General features: G+C 43.8%; 1 protein-coding gene across 1 annotated transcript in view; it reads right to left on the bottom strand.

Annotated features, from left to right (window-relative positions):
- Positions 1-19,645, bottom strand: part of LOC122790520 (lysine-specific demethylase 3B-like) — a 1,645,389-nt gene that overhangs the window by 1,427,906 nt on the left and 197,838 nt on the right. The window contains exon 3 of the mRNA XM_044058071.1: positions 2,960-3,070. Coding sequence (XP_043914006.1) covers positions 2,960-3,070 — 111 coding nt within the window. The remainder of the gene's footprint in view (positions 1-2,959; positions 3,071-19,645) is intronic.

Here is a 19,645-nt window from a genome sequence, read left to right on the forward strand (position 1 = left end):
TTGACCTACTCCAATATTTTTCTTGGCCTTATGACCTCCCTTCCCAAATGTACAGGAGCAATACAACACAAACTTGGTTAGCTTTTATTTGTGCTGTCAGCATAGCAAACCACTGCAGATCCCCCTTTTTCCACGTCTCCAAAACAAAACCGAGGTGTCTTTGCTCATGTCAAGTATACACTTGTTCTAAACCATACCTCTTATCTCCGAACAAGAAATCTGGACAAAGCCAAAAATAATGGTAGGACAAAGGCCCAAAAATAGGGAGAGATTTTAAATATTGTTCCTGTAGACTCAGACACCTGCTGCAATAACAGGTTTTGCATTTTTATGCATTTTCTGAGGGATATGAAGTCTGAAATTCAAATGTCTGCCATTATTTATTTAGTGATACCAATCGTCAAGCTGGTATCCCACAATTCCACTGAAGTGGGTGAGGTTACACAATGTATGCAATTATGTTAATCCGCATCCTAAGTTTTGGCCAGTTGGACCCAATTCTCATGGGCCTTTGCCCAGATTTTAGTTGCTTCCAAGTTGAAAGTTATGACTCCTACTTTCAGTTCTTATATCTGTTAATATATGTACTAATTCTAGTACAGATGGTTGAGAATGATTGCCATTTTCTACTAACTACTTTTTTGGCAGCCACCAGAATTAAACTCAGCAAGACCTTACTATGCCTAGGCAATTCTGATAGTTTCACAGCTCAAAAAATCATTTCCTTAGTTACACCAACTTTTTCACCCAGTATTTCTGGCAGAGTAGTCTGCAGAGAATCTTTAAAGTCTGTCAACTCATTACACTCAAAAAGATGTTCCTAGCTACCTCTTTCTTCAACATCACACCTCCAACATCTGTAATCTGAGGAAAATGTTCGGTTTGCTTGGGATATAATACACCTAAGCAAACACTTCCAAACAAAAATCCTAAATCTTCTGAACTTTGTTGCATATCTGGGAGCCATAAATATTTACTCCTTTAGCTTTCTTTGCGAATAGCTTATCCAATTTCTATTCCTAAATCCTTTCTAACATCCACTAATTAAAATATTCCATGAAAGCTACAAGAATCACAAGTCCAGCTAATTATTCCTTTTTAACACCAGCTTCTGTTCTAGCTTCTTCTAAAAATTCTACCAATGCTGTCCACTATTCCTTCCTCTTTGCAGACACTCTGAAATCACTCATTGAAAGGGAAGGAAATATCTAGCCTGCAGTCTAAATGCATTATTGACCTCTTCCCATTACATTACCTTTCCTTATCTAATTTTGATAAAATACCTTAGTTCCTTTGCCAATTTCCTCCATTAAATTCCAGCACCCTCTTACCTTTTCTCTGTACCCCTAATTGTAGTCATCCCTATCAGCAGAATCTTTCTCCATTTCCATGTAGGCTTACTTCTTTGATCACTTTCTGCTACTTAATGAATATAATGATCTCTATGGCTGTTACTCTCCTTAAGGATCTGCATCCAAAATCCCACTACCCTTACTTCTTGAGCTTTCACCCATGACATCATCCATTTCCACTTTGACATACAACTTTCTGCTTGTGCTATGTACAGCAGCCTTAACTGTGTAGCTCTTAAATATCCCTTCAAATCCGGTAATCCCAACCACCTTGTTCTACTGGAAAGATTAATTTATTACACTTGACTCCTGCCCTCTTCCCCTCCCAGACAAAATCCTTCAACTCTTTACCAATTCCTATCCACAACTTCTCTTGTTGATAAAAACATACCTGACTTGTACACAACTTAAGGGACTAAAACATTCAATGTTTTTATCTTATCTATAATCCATAAAACAGAGCTTACAGTTTTTCTAGCATCTTTTTCGTCCCTCCCCACACATCCTTACCTGCCATAATAGAATACCTTTTAACCCGTGCTCATAAATACTCAACTTATCATGTCCCCATAAATATGGGTATTGCTGAACCAATTTTTGTGTGGGTAAGCAGTTTACAGCTATTACCTTTTTTTTACCTTCATTAATGTTGTATCCCAAAAAGACTTTAAACTGTCACAAACTGATGACCTTTCCTGGTATTATCGGCTACAAAATACCTGCAAATAAAACTTTTCTTGGTTACCACAACAATTACATTCTTGAATTTCTGAGTCCCTTATTTTCTTTGAAAATGGGTCTAAATATAACGCAAATGAAGGGGAAAGACTACACCCCTGCCTGGTTCCTCTGTTCAAAAAGAACTTGCCCAAGAGGACCCCACCACTTCAATTTTCACCTCTGATCAAGAGGGACCTCAATCAACCTTACTGTGTCAAGGAATTCAAATGCTTTCATTGCCTTACCCATAAAATCCACCGGTCGAATGCTTTCTCTGAATCAAGACCGTCCAACAGTGGTATTTTCTTACATAGTGCCTCCCTCTAGATCGCATACCAGCACTTCTTAATCTTTATAGGGATAATTCATATTATGCATGGTAGCCACTTTTGTTACCACTGTCTTTGGATTCTTTCAAATTACAGTTCTGCCTCATCTTCAATGCTATACAATTATCAGCCTTGGACAGCTTTACTGAGTATTATAATTACTTCCTAACTGGTTGATTTACAATTATACATTCTCCAATTTACAAGTTTTTCCACATCTGCAGGCAATACTCCCATATTTAGATTTACACCTACTGCTCTCTGCAATTCCAAAATTTTTTGTACCTTTTCTAAAACACTCAAGTTAAGTTTTTGGATTTACTTGATACATTTTTCATTCACTTCCCACTCCTAACCCAAGATGCATGCTGAATTCTAACAGTAGTTCAGATTTCTTAATGAATCCTGTTAATTTATGCACATTTGCATTTCTGAACAGTCATTTTACTTTCGTACATTGCAGAAAAAAAATTATGCAACAGTCCAGTACCAAAATATTTCAAAAAAGCAAAGTTTGAACAGGACAGCAAAGGGGTTGGAGAATGAATAGATTTCTACCTGAAATAAGCGGAGACCGCTACTATCGAGAAAGCATAGCTCTCGGTCTGGAAGGAATTCCACAGCTGACAATGATCCCAAACCAAGTTTGTCCACAAAAGCCTTAAATGTCTAGAAACGAGAGAAAATACCATTAACACAGCAAGTTCAATGCAACAAATTAGAATTACAGCATGAATTTCTCTGCATCAAGTGTCTTACTCGCTAGTCGTAACATAACTCTAACCCATGTAAAACTGAGAAGTATAAAATCTTAACTAAAAACTGCAAAGAAACTAAATTCAGGGAATAGTCAGTGAATCCACACAAGTTCAGATATCAGAAGTGGGTTTATGCTTTGACAGTTACATCCCTACCATGTTACACTGCTTTAAGGAGAGGAGCAAAAAAATCCTCTGCTCACTAAATAGCTCCTTTCCACAGACTGCTTTCCTTTTAACCTGTAAACTGCCTGCTGCAGTTTACTCCAAAGTGCTTTGGTTCCGACCATAGTTCTAACAGTAATGTACTAAACACTGATCAGCATTTGCCAATCACACCCCCCCAACACTGAGTCACTCTTGCTATGACTCTGCACTGCTTATAGAAAAAAGTACAGTCGTGTACTTACCATAAATGTAGATGTTAGAGTGTATTCACTGTTGCAGTCATTAGTCGGCCTGAATTCCAAAGTCTCGGTCCGGCGTCTGTTGCTGTCACCTCCTCCCCGATGTCAGTGCGCCAGGGGGTGTAAAAGATGCAGCAGATGCCATTTTCTTCAGTTTTTCTAGCCCCAGATGTCAGGTGCCCCCAAAAGGGTAGACTAAATAAAGTATGCCAATAAACATGTAAGCACTAAAGTAAATAGTTCCTTCATCTACAAACAAATACACCACAAAGGTTGTATAGAATAGAGAAGTACAGACAAGACCCAGCAAAAGAAAGGGGGATGGTGGGAGGGTAACCTGGACTGCAACAGTGAATACACTAACATCTACATTTATGGTAGGTACACAACTGTACTATGTTCTTAGTGTTTCACTGTTGCAGTCATTACTCTTGGGTTGAATCCCAAAGCTGAGTATGGGTGGCTAGGCTAAATAGGATTAGGAGAGGCTATAACGCCCTGCTGAATTGCAGTGGCAAAGCCTACTCTGGATTTAGAGTAGAGAGGTAAGTGGCAGTTCTTTGTAAAAAATGTGCACTGAACTCCAAGTTGCAGCCTCTAAGAGGTCTTTGGTTGGTACTCCTCTGAGGAAGGCTGCTGAAGTGGCTGCTGCTCTGGTTGAACGTGGCCTAATGCCCTTAGGCACCGATTTGCCATGCTGTGAGTAGCAGAAACTAATGCAATGAACTATCCATTTTGAAATTGTCTGTTTTGAGATCGCCTTTCCTTGTGATCCTGCAGCATATGCCACTAAAAGTTGCTCAGTCTGAAAGCTTCAGTTCTGTCCAAGTAGAAGCGCAGCTGTCTGTGTATGTCCAAAGAACGCAGAAGTGTCTCACCCTTGTTCTGTGGGTTTGGATAAAATGTAGGCAAGTGAATGGTTTGGTTAAGGGCCACAATGGACACCACCTTAGGTATAAATGTCAGGTTCGTCCTAAGAGAAACCCTGTCTGGATGGAAAATGATAAAAGGTCCCACAGCAATGAGTGCCTGTAACTCAGAGGCTCACCTTGCAGAGGCTATCGCTAGGAGCAGAGCTGTTTTCCAGGATAAAACTTTTATATCAGCTGTTGAGGCTGGCTCAAAAGGAGACAGTGTGAGTTTTTCAAGACATAATTGAGGTCCCATGCAGGTATTGGTGCTCTCCTTAGAGGTCTTATGTTTTTGGCCCCTCTGAGGTACTAGCTTATTAAAGGATGAGAAGATAGGTAGTTCCATATTGTAATGGGCTGAAATGGCAGAGGCATGAATCTTAATTGATGAAAAGGATAGGCCTTTGTCCAGCATCTCAGTTAAGTATTGTAAAATCCGAGGAATATGTGGTACAAACGTGTCAATTCCTTGTGCCTGGTTCCAAGCACAGAACCTCTCCCATTTTTCTGCATAAGCTTTTCTAGTGCTGGGCCTCCTGGCATCCAAAATAACATCCATGACAGCTTTGGAGAGAGGAGTGTTGTGAATGGCTACATTATCCACCATGCTGCCAGATTTAAGGTCCTGAGTTGGCTGTGCAGGATCCAATTGTTTTTGTTGGGTCAGTAAGTGAGAAATTTGAGGCAATGTCCAGGCTGGACCTTGAGAAGTTCTTTAGGATTGCATACCAGTGCTGGTGTGGCCAGTCTGGGGCAATCAATATCATTTTTGGCTTGTCTGACCTTTAGGAGTACCTTGGGAAGGAGAGGCAGTGGAGGAAAGGCATATACCGTTAGGTTTTTTAAAACTGAAAGATAAAGGCACCCACTTTACATGCTTTCTTGTGAAAAGTCAGTGTGCAGAATCTCTGAAGTTGGCAGTTGTGAGGGGAGGCAAATGGATCTATGTCTGGGCATCCCTATTTCCTTGTTATGCTGAAGACTCGTGGATCGGGTTTCCACTCGTGGGGATCCATGAGGTTTCTGGTTAGTTCATCTGCCAGAGTATTTATTTTGCCCGGCAGGAATTGTGCTTGCAGGTGAACTTGGTAAGTCAATGCTGTGTCCCACAAACTCATGGCTTGTCTGCAGAGGGGGTAGGATTGTGTGCCTCCCTGCTTATGTACCACATGACTGTAGTATTGTCCATCTTTATCAGTAGTTGTCCTGGATGAAGTAGATCCTTGAAAACTATCAGGGCATTCTGAACAGCTAGCATCTCTCTTTAATTGATATAAAGATGCACCTGGTTTGCGGGCCATGTGCCCTGAATACATTTTCCTGCCATGTGGGCCCCCCCCCCCCAAGCATAATCTGATGCATCAGTTATGAGTCTCTGCCTGGCTGTGGGTAAAGTGAATGGCTGTCCCTTGTTATGGTGACAGGCCTGTGCCCACCATCGAAACTCTTGCTGCAAGCAGGGAATGAGGGTAATGTTTCCAGGTTGTGACAATGTTGAGACCAAACACTTTTTAGATACCACTGTAGTTTCCTCATATGCAGTCTGGCATATGGAATTAGCAGAATGCAGGATGCCATGAAGCCCAAAGCCTGCAGAATTTTTCTTGCAGATAACTGGGTCTTTGTTGCCAACATTTTGAAGTAAGAAGTCAGTTGCCTTTGTCTGGCGTGACATAAGCCATCTGGGCAGTTGTATTTATGCTTGCACCCAGGAATATCTCATGAGAGGGTACTAGTTTTGATTTCCATTTACTGTGTACCCTAGACAAATTAGTAATCTTTTTACAAACACCAGATGCTTTACTAGAATGTCCTTGTTCTCTGCTTGAATAAGGCAGTCGTCCAAGTAAGGATATATTTGAATTCCTCTGTCTGCAAAATGCAATTACTGGTGCCAAGCATTTTGTAAAGACCCTGGGCGCAGTAGATAAGCCAAAGGGCAGTGCAAAGAAAGTACAGTTGTGTACCTACCATAAATGTAGATGTTAACGTGTATTCACTGTTGCAGTCATTACTCTTGGGTTATCCTGCTGGCATGCTACCCTCAGTCGGCCAGAATTCCAAAGTATTGGTGCGGTTTCGGTTGCTTTCGCCTCTTCCCTGACGTCAGTGCACCAGGGGTAGAAAAGATACAGCCGACGCCTTCTTCAGTTTTTCTTACCCCAGATGTCAGGTGCCCCCAAATTGGTAGGCTGAAAAATATACCAATAAAAATGCAAGCACAAAAATAACATTTCTTTCATCTACAAGCAAATACACCAAATAGGTTGTATAGGATAGGGAAGTGCAGATAAACCCAGCAAAGAAAAGGGGGATGGTGGGTGGGTAACATGGTCTGCAACAGCAAATACACTAACATCTACATTTATGGTAGGTACAAAACTGTACTATGTTAATCATGTTTCACTGTTGCAGTCATTACTCTTGGGTTGAATCCCAAAGCTGAGGATGGGTGGCTGGGCTAAATAGGATTAGGAGAGGCTATAAGGCCGTACAGCACTGCAGTGGCAAAGCCTGCTCTGGACTTAAAGTAAAGAGTTAAGTGGTAGTGCTTTGTGAAGGTGTGTACTGAACTCCAGGTTGCAGCCTCTAAGATATCTTTGGTTGGTACTCGTCTGAGGAAGGCTGCTGAAGTGGTTGCTGCTCTGGTAGAATGAGGCCTAATGCCCTTGGGCACCGATTTGCCATGTTGAGAAAAGCAGAAACGGATGCAATGGCCTATCCATTTAAAAATAGTCTTTTGATATGGCCTTTCCTTGTGATCCCACAGCATATGACACCAAAAGTTGCTCAGTCTTTCTGAAAGCTTTAGCTCTGTCCAAGTAGAAGCAGAGCTGCCTGTGAATATCGAAGGAATGCAGAATTTTCTCACCCTTGTTCTGTGGATTTGGCTAAAAGGTAGGCAAGTGAATGGTTTGGTTGAGGGCCACACTGGACACCACCTTAGGCAGAAATGTAGGGTTTATCCTCAGAGAAACCCTGTCTGCATGAAAAATGATGAAAGGTTCCACAGCCATGCGTGCTTGTAAGTCTGAGACTCGCCTTGCAGAGATTGCTTGGAGCAGAGCTGTTTTCCAGGATAAGAATTTTATATCTGCCGTTGATGATGGCTCGAAAGGAGGCAGTGTGAGTTTTTCGAGAACATAACTGAGGTCCCAGGCCGGAACTGGTGCTCTTCTTGGAGGCCTAATGTTTCTGGCCCCTCTGAGGTACTGCCTTATTAAAAGATGAGAAAAGATAACTGGTTCCGTATTGTAATGGGCTGAAATGGCAGAGGCATGAATCTTAATTGATGAGAAAGAAAGGACTTGGTTCAGCATCTCAGTTAGGTATTGTAAAATCTGAAGGATATTTGGTACACACGTGTCAATGCCTTGTTCCTGGTTCCAAGCACAAAATCTCTTCCATTTCTCTGCATAAGATTTTCTGGTACTGGGCCTCCTGGCCTCCCAAGATAACATCCAGAACAGCTTTTGAAAGAGGAGTGTTCTGAATGGCTACATTATCCACCATGCTGCCAGATTTAAGGTCCTGAGTTGGCTGTGCAGGATCTGATTGTTTTGTTGGGTAAGCAAGCGAGAAGTTTGAGGCAATATCCATGCTGGACCTTGAGATAAGACTTTAGGATTGGGTACCAGTGCTGGCATTGCCAGTCTGATGCAATCAATATAATTTTTGGCTTCTCTTGTATGACCTTTAGGAGTACCCTGGGTAGGAGAGGCAGTGGAGGAAAGGCATATGCTGCTGGATTTATCACAAGCAAGCATGGAAAGTGGACGGCCTATCCTTCAGCTGGAAAAATTTTTGTGCAAAATCTCTGCAATTGGCAGTTGTGAGGGGAGGCAAGTAGATCTATGTCTGGGCATCCCCATTTCCTTATTATCATGCTGAAGACTTGTGGATCCAGTTTCCATTCGTGGGGATCCATGAGGTTTCTGCTTAGTCTGCCAGAGTATTTGTCCTTCCTGGCAGGAATTGCGCTTGCAGGTGAACTTGAAAAGCCAATGCTGTGTCCCATAAGGTCATTGCTCGTCTGCAGAGGGGGTAGGAATGTGTTCCTCCCTGCTTGTTTATGTACCACATGACCGTAGTATTGTCGCTATCAGTAGCTGTCCTGGATGAAGCAGGTCCTTGAAAGCTGTCAGGGCAGTTTGAACAGCTAGCATCTTTTTGATTGATGTGAAGATGCATCTGGTTTGCAGGCCATGTGCCCTGAATACATTTTCCTGCCATATGGGCCCCCCAGGAATAATCTGATGCATCCGTTGTCAGTGTCTGGCTGTGTGTAGACTGAATGGCAGACCCTTGTTGTGGTGACAGGCTTCTGCCCACATTCGAAACTGCTGTTGCAGGCAGGGAATGAGTGCAATTAGTCTGCAGGCTGTGGCAATGCTGAGTCCAAACACTTTTTAGATACCATTGTAGCTTCCTCATATGCAGTCTGGCATATGGAATTGGTAGAATGCAGGATGCCATGAAACACAAGGCCTGCAGGATTTTCCTTGCAGTTAAGTGGGTTTTTGTTGCCAATTTCTTGAAGTAAGTAGTCAGATGCTTTTGTTTGTCTGGTGTGAGATAAGCCATCTGGGCAGTTGTATTTAAGCTTGCACCCAGGAATATTATCTTTTGAGAGGGCACTAGTTTTGATTTTTCGTTTACTGTGTACCCTAGGCCAATTAGTAATCTTTTTTACAAACGCCAGATCGTTTGAAGAATATCTATTTGTTCTCTGCTTGAATTAGGCAGTCGTCCAAGTAGGGATATATTTAAATTCATTTTTGTCTGCAAAACGCAATTACTGGTGCCAGGCATTTTGTGAAGACCCTGGGCAGAGTAGATAAGCCAAAGGGCAGTGCAGAGAATTGGTAATGCATCGAGCCAGCTATGAATCTGAGGTATCTTCTGCAAGATTGTCTGATTGGGGCATGCAGGTATGCCTCTTTTAGGTCCAAAGTTACGAGCCAAGCCTTCTTGCCCAGCATGGGCAGTAGCTGCTGTAGAGTCAACATCTTGAATTTTGGAACTTCCAGAAACGTATTTGGTATAGACAGGTCCAGTATTGGCCTCCAGGTTTTGTCCTTTCTGGGTACTAGGAAAAGTCTGGAGTAAAATCGTTGCCCCTGCTCTAGTTGTGGTACTTGCTGAATAGCCCTCATGTCCATGAGGGCTGTAATTTGTTTTTGTGCCTCTGCCCATTGATTGTGTGGCAGGTCTGGCATACCTTTTGACCTTGGTAGTGTGTGAAAATGGAACCTGTAGCCTTGGGACACTGTTTAGGACCCATTTGTCTTGGGTAACCATTTGTCAATTTGATGGAAAAAAGTGCTAGTTTTCCCCCTAAGGGGGCTGTCAAAAGAAAAGTGCTTCGATGTGGTAGAGGAAAGTCATTGGGACCGTTTCCTGTAAGGCTGTGATTTGTCTTCTCCACTTTTGGAGGTAGGAGCACCACATTGTTTAGGCCTGTATGAGCCTTGGGGGTGAAATCTGCCACTGGGATGCCTGTATCTGCCTCTTTCTGGCCTGACACTGGAAAGGACCAATTTTTAGAAGGCCAGTTCCTGCTAAACCTGGGTGGCTGTACCTGTAAGAAATCCTTGACTGTCTGCATGGATTTTGCTTTATCCTCCATTTTTTCAACACCTCTTCTGCTTTAGTACCAAACAAAGTATCATGCTGTAATGGTGCATCTAATCATTTTGCTTTAACATGATCAGGCAGATTCTGTTCCTTTAACCAAGCATGCTTTCTAATAACAGAACCTGTAACAACGGCCCTGCAAGAGGCCTCCAGTGAATCAACCACATTGCAAAGCATGCTTTCCCACTTGTTCAGCTGCATACAATAAATCCTGTATTCCTTGTTTTCTCAACATTCAGTATCTGCCAACAATTCCTGTTTAAGCAATGACATTAAATATTGCTGATATTTAAGCATATGAAACTGACAATTTAAAGTCCTTTCAGCCAGGGTAGCAGAAGTGTAGACTTTTCCCCCCCATCTGTCTAGAGCCCTAGAATCCCTATCAGCAGGGACAGGGTTATTTGCAGTGAAAGCTGACCCCCCCTTTGGGACCCTGAGATATAGTTTCTGGGTCAGCAGCGGGTTTTTTATATAGGAATTTGAGAATCTGGGACCCTGTAGTATGTCTGGCTTAGCAGGTGCAGGGGATAAAGAGTCAGGGGACAGGCCAGACTCTGAAAATACATCTACAATGTCTAGAACAGTTGGAATAGCAAGGGGTCTGTGCTGAGGAAGTAGTAGAAAGTCCCTGAGCCTTTTCTAAGATTCAGAATAATCTTGGCTCTCCCAGTGGAAATGCTCCCTCATGGTACGCAGGGTTTCCCCAAAAGAATAATCCTCAGGAGGAGAGGCTGAAGGAATGGATTCTTCAGCATCAGAATCCTCATAGGGAAGCATGGAGTAATCCTGTTCTGAAGAGGAATCGGAGGAAATAGAAACATGATCAGAAGAATCATACTCTGTCTCTTGCCTAGGCCTCTTAACAGGAGGGGGATGGGAGCCCCTGATCAAAGTAATTAGGTCTTTGGCCATTTTGAGCACCTGTTTTTTAGGCATGGAAGTCTGAGCAGGAGAATGCTGTATTTGTTTCTTTGTCTTTAGAGCTGCTTTAGTCTTTGAAGCTGAAGATGGTTTAATATATAGTTGTGTAGGTCTGAAGACACACTCAGAAGCCGATGCTTGCTCAGCGGCTCCGGACCCATCTGAGGGAATGATTTCAGAGTGTCCAATACCTTGATTATCCAGAGGCCCAGTTTGCTCCACGTGGGAGTCAGAAGCACCTGTGGCTCTGAGGTACCGGGCGCCAGGGGCTGCGAAAGCGCCTGAGAACCGGCTAAGGCCTTGTTGTCGGTTATGGACTTGGGATGCCTATCCTTTTCCTTGTCCTTGCGTTTTTTGTAAACTCAGGTTGTCGGCTGGTCCGACGGCATTATATAATTAAATCTTCTGCCAAAGTAATGAAATGCAAAATCGAACAGACGCTTAGTGCGTTGGTTAAATCTAGCACAAAACAGACAGCTAGCAACGTTGTGATCAGGGCCTAGGCAAGGAATACAGTACGAGTGAAAATCCTTATGAGGTATTTGCTTCCCATAAGAAATACAACTGTAAACTTTTTCTGACATCTGTCTGGAGCAAGAAAAAATTTCCCCAACGGAGTACTTAGCTTTAATGAAGACTTCAGACCTGAAATTCGGATTTGAATATCTCAGGAGTCAGCCGACCAGCACTTGCGAACTGCTTTTGCTTCGGGCACCACGCAGCAAGAAAGACTGAAGAAAATGGCGTCGGCTGCATCTTTTATACCCCTGGCGCACTGATGTCAGGGAAGAGGAGACGGCAACTGACGCCGGACCTAGACTTTGGAATTCTGGCCGAATGAGGGTAGCCTGCCAGCAGGATAACCTAAGAGTAATGACTGCAACAGTGAAACACGAACATCTGATGGTGCATACAGCCTGCGCTGAAGCGTAGATATTTTCTGCAAAACTCCCTTATGGCGATGTGCAGATAAGCTTCTTTGAAATCTAGAGTGACTAACCAGGCATCCTTGGCTAGCATAGGGAGAAGCTGTTGCAGGGTAAGCATCTTGAATTTTGGGACCACCAGAAAGGTGATGAGAGAGTAGAGATCCAGGACTGGGCGCCAAGAGCCCTCTTTTCTAGGTACCAGAAAAAGTCTGAAGTAGAAAGCCTGCCCCCTTTGTTCTACTGGAACAGGTTGAATAGCTCTGATACTGAGCAGGGAAAGTACTTCGTTTTGAGCCTCTGCCCACTGGTTTGGAGGAAGGTCTGGAAACCCGCTTGGGATTGGCAGTGTATGGAAGTAGAATCTGTATCCCTGGGACACAATGTTTAGGACCCATCTGTCCTGAGTAATAGACATCCAGTCTTCTGCATAAAGGGCAAGTTTTCCTCCTAGGGGCACAAGTAATTAGGCAGGGCTGGGAAGGATAACTGAGAACTTTTTCCATAAGGGGGTGGCTTACCACTCCCTGTTTTTGAGGTGGGGGCACTCAATTGTTTACATCTCTGAATACCCTGAGAATGTAGTCTGGGTGGCCTGTTACCCCTGGGTTTGATCTGAGAAGGCCAGGAAGGGGCTGGAAAGGACCAGTTTTCTATAGGCTAATGCCTGCTGAATCTAGGTGGTTGCACTTGTAAAAATTCTTTTAACAGTTTGCATAGATTTAACTTTTTGTGCCATCTTTTCAAGAACCTCTTCTGCTTTGGTGCCATACAAACAGTCCTTATTTAAGGGAGCGTCTAGTAATTTGGCTTTAACATGCTCTGGCAAGGTTTGTTCCTTCAGCCAAGTATGCCTTCTCTGTACAGACCCAGTGACTGCAGCCCTGCAAGATTCTTCTAGGGCATCAAAGCCACACTGCAAAGTATGCTTGCTAACTTAGTTTGCAGAATGCATTAGCTCTTGTAAATATTTGTTTTCTGCACAATCTAGGAGTAACACCATTTTCGGTTTAATTAATTCCATAACATGCTGCTGGTACTTTAACATGTGAAACTGGCAATTCAATGCCCTGATGGCAAGAGTTGCAGAAGTATTTACCTTCTTACCCCATCTGTCTAAAGCTCTAGAATCCCTGTCTGCAGGGGTAGAATTTTTGTCTGTAGTAGCCTTAATACCTTCAGGTCCCTAGGAAATTGTCTCTGGATCCGCAGAAGGATTCTTTAAGAGAAATTTGTGGGAATCAGGTACCGGTCAGGTTTCCTAGGAGCCGGGAGTCAAGTATCTGGAGTAAGAGTGGATTCTCCATAAAATCATCTACGATATCCAGGACAGGAGGTACAGCTACAGGCCTGTGCTGAGGCAACTCTAAAAATTCTCCAAGTCTCTTTTTGGATTGAGGGTAGTCCTGGCATTCCCAGCGGAGATGCTCTAAGTATGCAAGATTTCACCAAAAGAAAAAACCTCCGGAAGGGAGGCAGAGGGAATGGATTCCTCTGCATCTAAATCCCTCATAAGTTGATAGGGGCATGTCCGGATGATCAAAAGGGTCAGAGTCATCGGATTCCTGGTCTGTAGAATCAGAATGAAACTCAAGTCTAATTAAGGTAATAAGGTCTTCAGCCATTCTAAGCATTTGTTTTTGTGACATGGGAGCTTGAGCATGCGCTTTGGTTGGTTTTCTAGGCATATTGCGCACTCTGGGCCTCAGAAACTCAGTAGCTTTAGCTAAAAATGAAGTGGTTAGTTTAATTCGAACATAGGTAGGTCGGAATACACCATCAGAAGCCAGTGCCTGCACAGCAGCTCCGGACCCATCCAAGGTAGAAACAGCTGCAAGATCCACAGTCTAAGCATCTCGCAGCATACCAGACTCCAAATGGGTTGAGTCTCAGCAGAGGCTCGCAAATCTGTAGAAGCAGGCATCAAGGGCTGCAAAGGCACCCCACTGAGTACTGGCGGACTGACTACTGGCTTAACAGAAGCGTCATTGGCAGTTTTGGACCTATGCGGTCTATCTTTAAGGTTTTTTTTTTCAGATCGGTACTCTGATGGCTCATCGAAGCCATTTAGGAATACGGAGAACAATAGCAAAAGAATTTAGTGACAAAGATAGCCCGACAATGAATGGTTCGAGTGTTAAAGGCACAAAATAGACAGCAAGAGACATTGTGGTCTGGGCATAAACAGGTAACGCAGTAAGAATGAAAATCTGAGGTATTTGCTTTCAACAGGCAAGACCATTGTTAACTTTTTCTGACATCGGCTAGAAGAAAAAAGGAACACCAATGGGGTACTTATCTTTAGAAGACTTCAGGATTACAAACTAAAATGAAAATTTCAGGTAGTGGCCGACCGGCACTTGAGAACTGCCTCTGCTTTGGAGGCTCCTCCTCAGCAGGAAAGACTGGTGTAATGGAGTCGGCTGCCTGTTTTATACCCGACCTGACATCATAGAAGCGAAAGCATCCAATGCAGAAATCCTAAGACTCTGGTACTAAGGACGATTGAGGGCTACCTGCAAGCAGATAACCCAACTGTGGTAACAGTGAAACATGAAGATCAGCTAGCTGTGAACACTTACCATAAATGTAGATGTTTGAGTGAACTTACTGTTGCAGTCCTGATTTACGGGATTTCCTGCTTAGGAAGCCATTGGTAGGCCTGACCACCAGAGTAAAAAAACTCCCTCCTCCTTGGGCTGATGGACTCGTTACCCTGACGTCAGGACTGTTGGGTATAAATGGAGCCAGCTGTTGCCATGACATTGTTTTCTTGTCCCTAAAAGGTAGGAGACCCATTGATGAACCTTAAGCAAGGGACAAGGTTAGAGGTGAAAAGGTCTGTAGGACATCCCTGCAAGAGGGTCATCTGGAAGAGGAGGACAGAGAAATAAACCGTTACTGTAAGGAGAATAGGAGGGATGGAAAGAAGATGGCAACAGTGAACACTAACATCTATATTTAAGTGTATACAACTGTACTATGTTCATCGCGCTTCACTGCTGCAGTCCTGACTTGCATGATTCCCAAAGCAGAGAGGGTGGTAGGTGCTTTAATGGGAAAAGAGGATGCCCCTGCAAGACGGCAGTGGCAAATCCTGCTTTGGACTTGGAGAAGGCTGACAGGTGGTAGTGCTTGTCAAAGGTATGCACCGATGACCAGGTAGCTGCTTCCAAAATTTCTTTGGTAGGTACTCCTCAGGAATGCAGTGGAGGTTAAAGTGGCCCTAGTTGAGTGGGCCCTAACAAAGTTAGGAGGCTTTTTGCCATAGTAGGTGTAAAGTATAGTTTTGTACCTACCATAAATGTAGATGTTCGAGTGCTAATACAGCTGCAGTAATCACAGATGGGTTTTCTGCTGTCAGGCGGGTCCTCGGTCAGCCAAATTCCAAAGTCTAGGTCTGGCGTCGGTTGTTGTCGCTTTCTTTCCTGACGTCAGTGCGACAGGGGTATACAAGACACAGCCGACGCCATATTCTTCAGTCTTTCTTGCCCCAGATGTCAGGTGCCCCCAGAAGGAAGGCAATACATAAATTATATATATAGTCAAGCAATGCAGTATAATCAAAAATCAGTAGCTGCAAGCAAATACACCATAGAAGGATAACCCAATCAAGTTGTGAGATGAGGAGTTAGCCACTAGGTCTGTACCCAGAGGGGAAGGAGGGAGGGAAACCTGGACAGCAGTTGTATTAGCACTCGAACATCTACATTTATGGTAGGTACAAAAAGTACAGTTTTGTACCTACCATAAATGTAGATGTCCGATAGACATGCAACTGCAGTCATAACATGTGGGTTGTCCTGCCTCAGGCAGCCCTCGGTGGCCGGATTCCAAAGTCTGGGTCCGACGTCGGCTGATGTCGCATTTCTCTCTGACGTCAGAGCGGTTGGAGTACATAAGCATCAGCAAACGCCATTTTCTTCAGTGTTTCTTGCCCCAGTTGCCAGGTGCCCTCCAAGGAAGGCTGTAATCAAATTGGAAGACAAAAACAGGATTCCAAACAAATAAATGAGCAATAAGACAAATACACCATAACAGATATCCCCAGCTAAGAGTAACAGGGATAGGAGTGGACCCTAGGCATAGAGGGGTATGGAGGGAGGGAAAATCCGACTGCAGTTGCATGTGTATCGGACATCTACATTTACGGTAGGTACAAAACTATACTATGTCCTTCAAGAATACAACTGCAGTCATAACATGTGGGTAGAATACCATAGCTTAGCTGGGGGAGGAGGTATGCACTAGGAAAGAGATGGTGTGGCAATCAAACCCTGCAGGACTGCCGAAGCAAAGCCTGCCCTGGATCTGGAATATAGAGGGAGATTGTAGTGTTTGGAGAATGTATGCACGGAGCTCCATGTAGCAGCTTCTAGAATGTCCTTGGTAGGCACCCCTCTTAAAAATCCTGTAGAGATGGCTGTAGCTCTGGTGGAATGTGGTCTGACATTGGCTGGAACAGTCTTTCCATGAAAGGAATAACAGAATCTGATGCAATGTCCAATCCATTTAGAAATAGTCTGTTTTGAAATTGCTTTTCCTTGGACTGCAGGGGCGTAAGCTACAAAAAGTTGTTCAGACTTCCTACTGGCCTTGGTTCTGTCCAGGTAGTATCGAAGTTGTCTGTGAATGTCCAAGGTATGCAAAGTCTTTCCCCTTATTCTCAGGATTGGGGAAGAAAGCAGGCAGATGAATGGCTTGATTTAGAGAAACCCTAGATACCACCTTTGGCATAAAAGTAGGGTTGGTCCTTAATGAAACCCTGTCTCTGTGGAAAATAATAAAGGGTGGTATTGCCATTAGGGCCTGTAGCTCAAACCCTTCTTGCTGAGGTAATTGCCAACAGGAAAGCTGTCTTCCATGAGAGAAATTGCAAGTCAACTGAAGCTGCTGGCTCAAAAGGGGTAGAGTCAGTTTTTCTAAGACAAAATTGAGGTCCCAGGCTGGCACTGGGGCCTTTCTTGGTGGCTTAATGTTCTTGATTCCCTGAGGAATTGTCTTAGTAAGGGTGAGAGAAAACAGGAGGATCAGTGTTGTATCTAGCTGAAATAGCAGATGCATGTATCTTTATGGAAGAATATGAGAGGCCGTTCTTTAACATATCTGCCAAATATTCCAAGATAAGTGGGATGTTCAGCAATGATGCATCATGTCCCTTGCTGGTATTCCAATTGCTGAATCTTTTCCACTTTGCTAAGTAAACCTTTCTGTTGGATGGTCTTGAGCCTCTGTTAGTATCCGCTGAACTTCCTTGGAGAGAGATAAGCTGAAGTTATTTATGGGATCTCCCAGGCTGTTAGCTGCAGTGTCTGAAGGTTTGGATGCAGTGTTTGAAATTGTGTTGAGTCAAAAGTAGAGGCCACTGAGGGAGGGCCCACCTCCTGGTGTGACATATGCTCCGTAGTAGTGGGTACCAGTGTTGTCTTGGCCAATCCGGAGCTATTATGATTCATTGGGCTTCTCTGCTTTGATCTTTAGTAATACTGAGGTCATCAGTGGCAGAGGTGGGAATGCATAGATTGCTAGGGAGTTCCAGTTGAATGAGAGGGCATCTATTTTCCAAGCTTTTGGATGGTATGTCCTTGTGCAAAATTTTGGTAGAAGATGGTTGAGGTGAGAGGCAAATAGGTCCACTTCTGGCTTGCCCCATGTCGAAGTGAGTTGTCTGAAGGCCTTTGGATGTAACCTCCACTCGTGTGGATCTGTGAAATGCCTGCTTAGGCTGTCCGCCAACACATTGTCTTTTCCTGGAACAAACTGGGATTGTAACTGGATGTTTAGGCTCACTGATTTCTCCCAAAGCTGCATTGTCAGTCTGCAAAGGGGGTAAGAGTGGGTGCCCCCCTGCTTGTTTATGTACCACATCACAGTGGTGTTGTCTGTCCGTATCATTAATTGGCCTTGCTGGAGTTGGTGTTGAAAAGCCTCGATGGCATGCATTACTGCCAGCATTTCCTTTTGGTTTATATGCAGATGTGTTTCCTTTGGAGACCATTGTCCTTGTATACACCTGCCTTCCATGTGCCCCATCCAAGGTCTGAGGCGTCTGTAGTCATGGTCTGTGTTATCTGTGGTTTTTTGAATGACATACCTGTGTTTTCCTGGCTCACAGAGGCCCACCATAGGAATTCCTTTTGTAGGCATGGAATGAGTGGTATGATTGTCTCCAAGTTGTTGCTGTGTTGAGACCAAATGCTTTTTAGGTACTATTGAAGCTTTCTCATGTGTAGTTTTGCTAATGGAACCAGTAGAATGCAGGATGCCATGTAACCCAGGGCCTGTAGGAATCTCCTTGCAGTCATCTGGGTGAGTTTTGCTAAACCTTTGAAGTAATGAGTTAACTTCTCTTGCTTGTCTTCTGTCAGGTAAGCCATCTGAGAGGCTGTGTCTAGTTTGGCTCCTAAGAAGATTATTTGCTGGGATGGCTGCAGTCTTGACTTTTGGAAGTTGACTGTGTATCCCAGAGCTTGAAGTAATCGTATGACATAATCCAGGTTTTTTGTCATCAATTTGTCGTCCGCTTGTATGAGGCAGTCATCCAGGTACGGGTAAATTTGTATACCCTGGAGCCTGCATTGAGCAATTACTGAAGCCAGGCATTTTGTAAATACTCTGGGTGCAGTAGATAAGCCAAATGGCAATGCTGAGAATTGATAATGCTCTGGCCCTGCAAGAAATCTGAGGTATTTTCTGCAGCTGTGTCTGATGGGGACATGCAGGTATGCCTCCTTGACGTCCAGAGTAATCAGCCACGACTCCTTGCCCAGCATGGGAAGGAGTTGCTGTAGAGTCAGCATTTTGAACTTTGGTACTATGAGAAAGGTGTTTAATGCGGACAAGTCCAGTATTGGTCTCCATTGAGATTCTTTTCTTGGAACAAGGAACAGTCTTGAGTAAAACCCCTGTTCTTGTTCTGGAACTCTTTCTATTGCTTTCATTCGAGTCAGCAGAGTGATTTGCTTGATAGCCTCTGCCCTTTGATTTTGTGCTAGGTTTGGCATGCCTTGTTTTCTTGGTAAGGTATGAAAATGAAACCTGTACCCTCGGTCTATAGTGTCCAAAATCCATTTGTCCTTTGTCAGTCTGTGCCAGTTCTCTGCAAACAGAGATAATTTCCCGCCCAAGGGAGCTTCTAGTTGTTCCCTGGTAGGCGGTAGTAGAGGAAAGTCATTGAGTTTGTGGTTGTTGGGAAGGTGAAACCCCTGCGTCACTTCTTTGGTTTCCTGGCTGCCATTGTCGTCCCCTGTAAGGGCCTCTGTATTGGCCTCTTCCTCGGCCACGTCTGTTCTTACCCCTTTGAAACTTTTCTGGATTAAGAAAGGACCAGTTTTTTGAAGGCCAATTCCTACTGAATCTGGGGGGTTGAACCTGGAGGAAATCTTTCACAGTCTGAACTGATTTTGCTTTTTCTTCGATGGTCTTTAACACATCCTTAGCATTTGCACCAAAAGCTTGTTCTTTTCCAAAGGTGCATCCAGAAGTTTTGCTTTTACATGATCTGGTAGAGGTTGATCTTTTAACCAAGCATGTCTACGAATCACTGCCCCTGTCATAGCTGCCCTACATGAAGCTTCCAGTGCATCATATCCACACTGCAGGAAGTGATTGCTTACTTGCTGAGTGTTATGTACAGCTTCCTGCAAAGTCTTCCTGTCTAAAGGATCAGGAGAAGCTAATG

Source organism: Protopterus annectens, chromosome 16.part0, assembly GCF_019279795.1.
Source record: "Protopterus annectens isolate FY-2018-M chromosome 16.part0, PAN1.0, whole genome shotgun sequence".
NCBI classification, from domain to species: Eukaryota; Metazoa; Chordata; order Ceratodontiformes; family Protopteridae; genus Protopterus; species Protopterus annectens.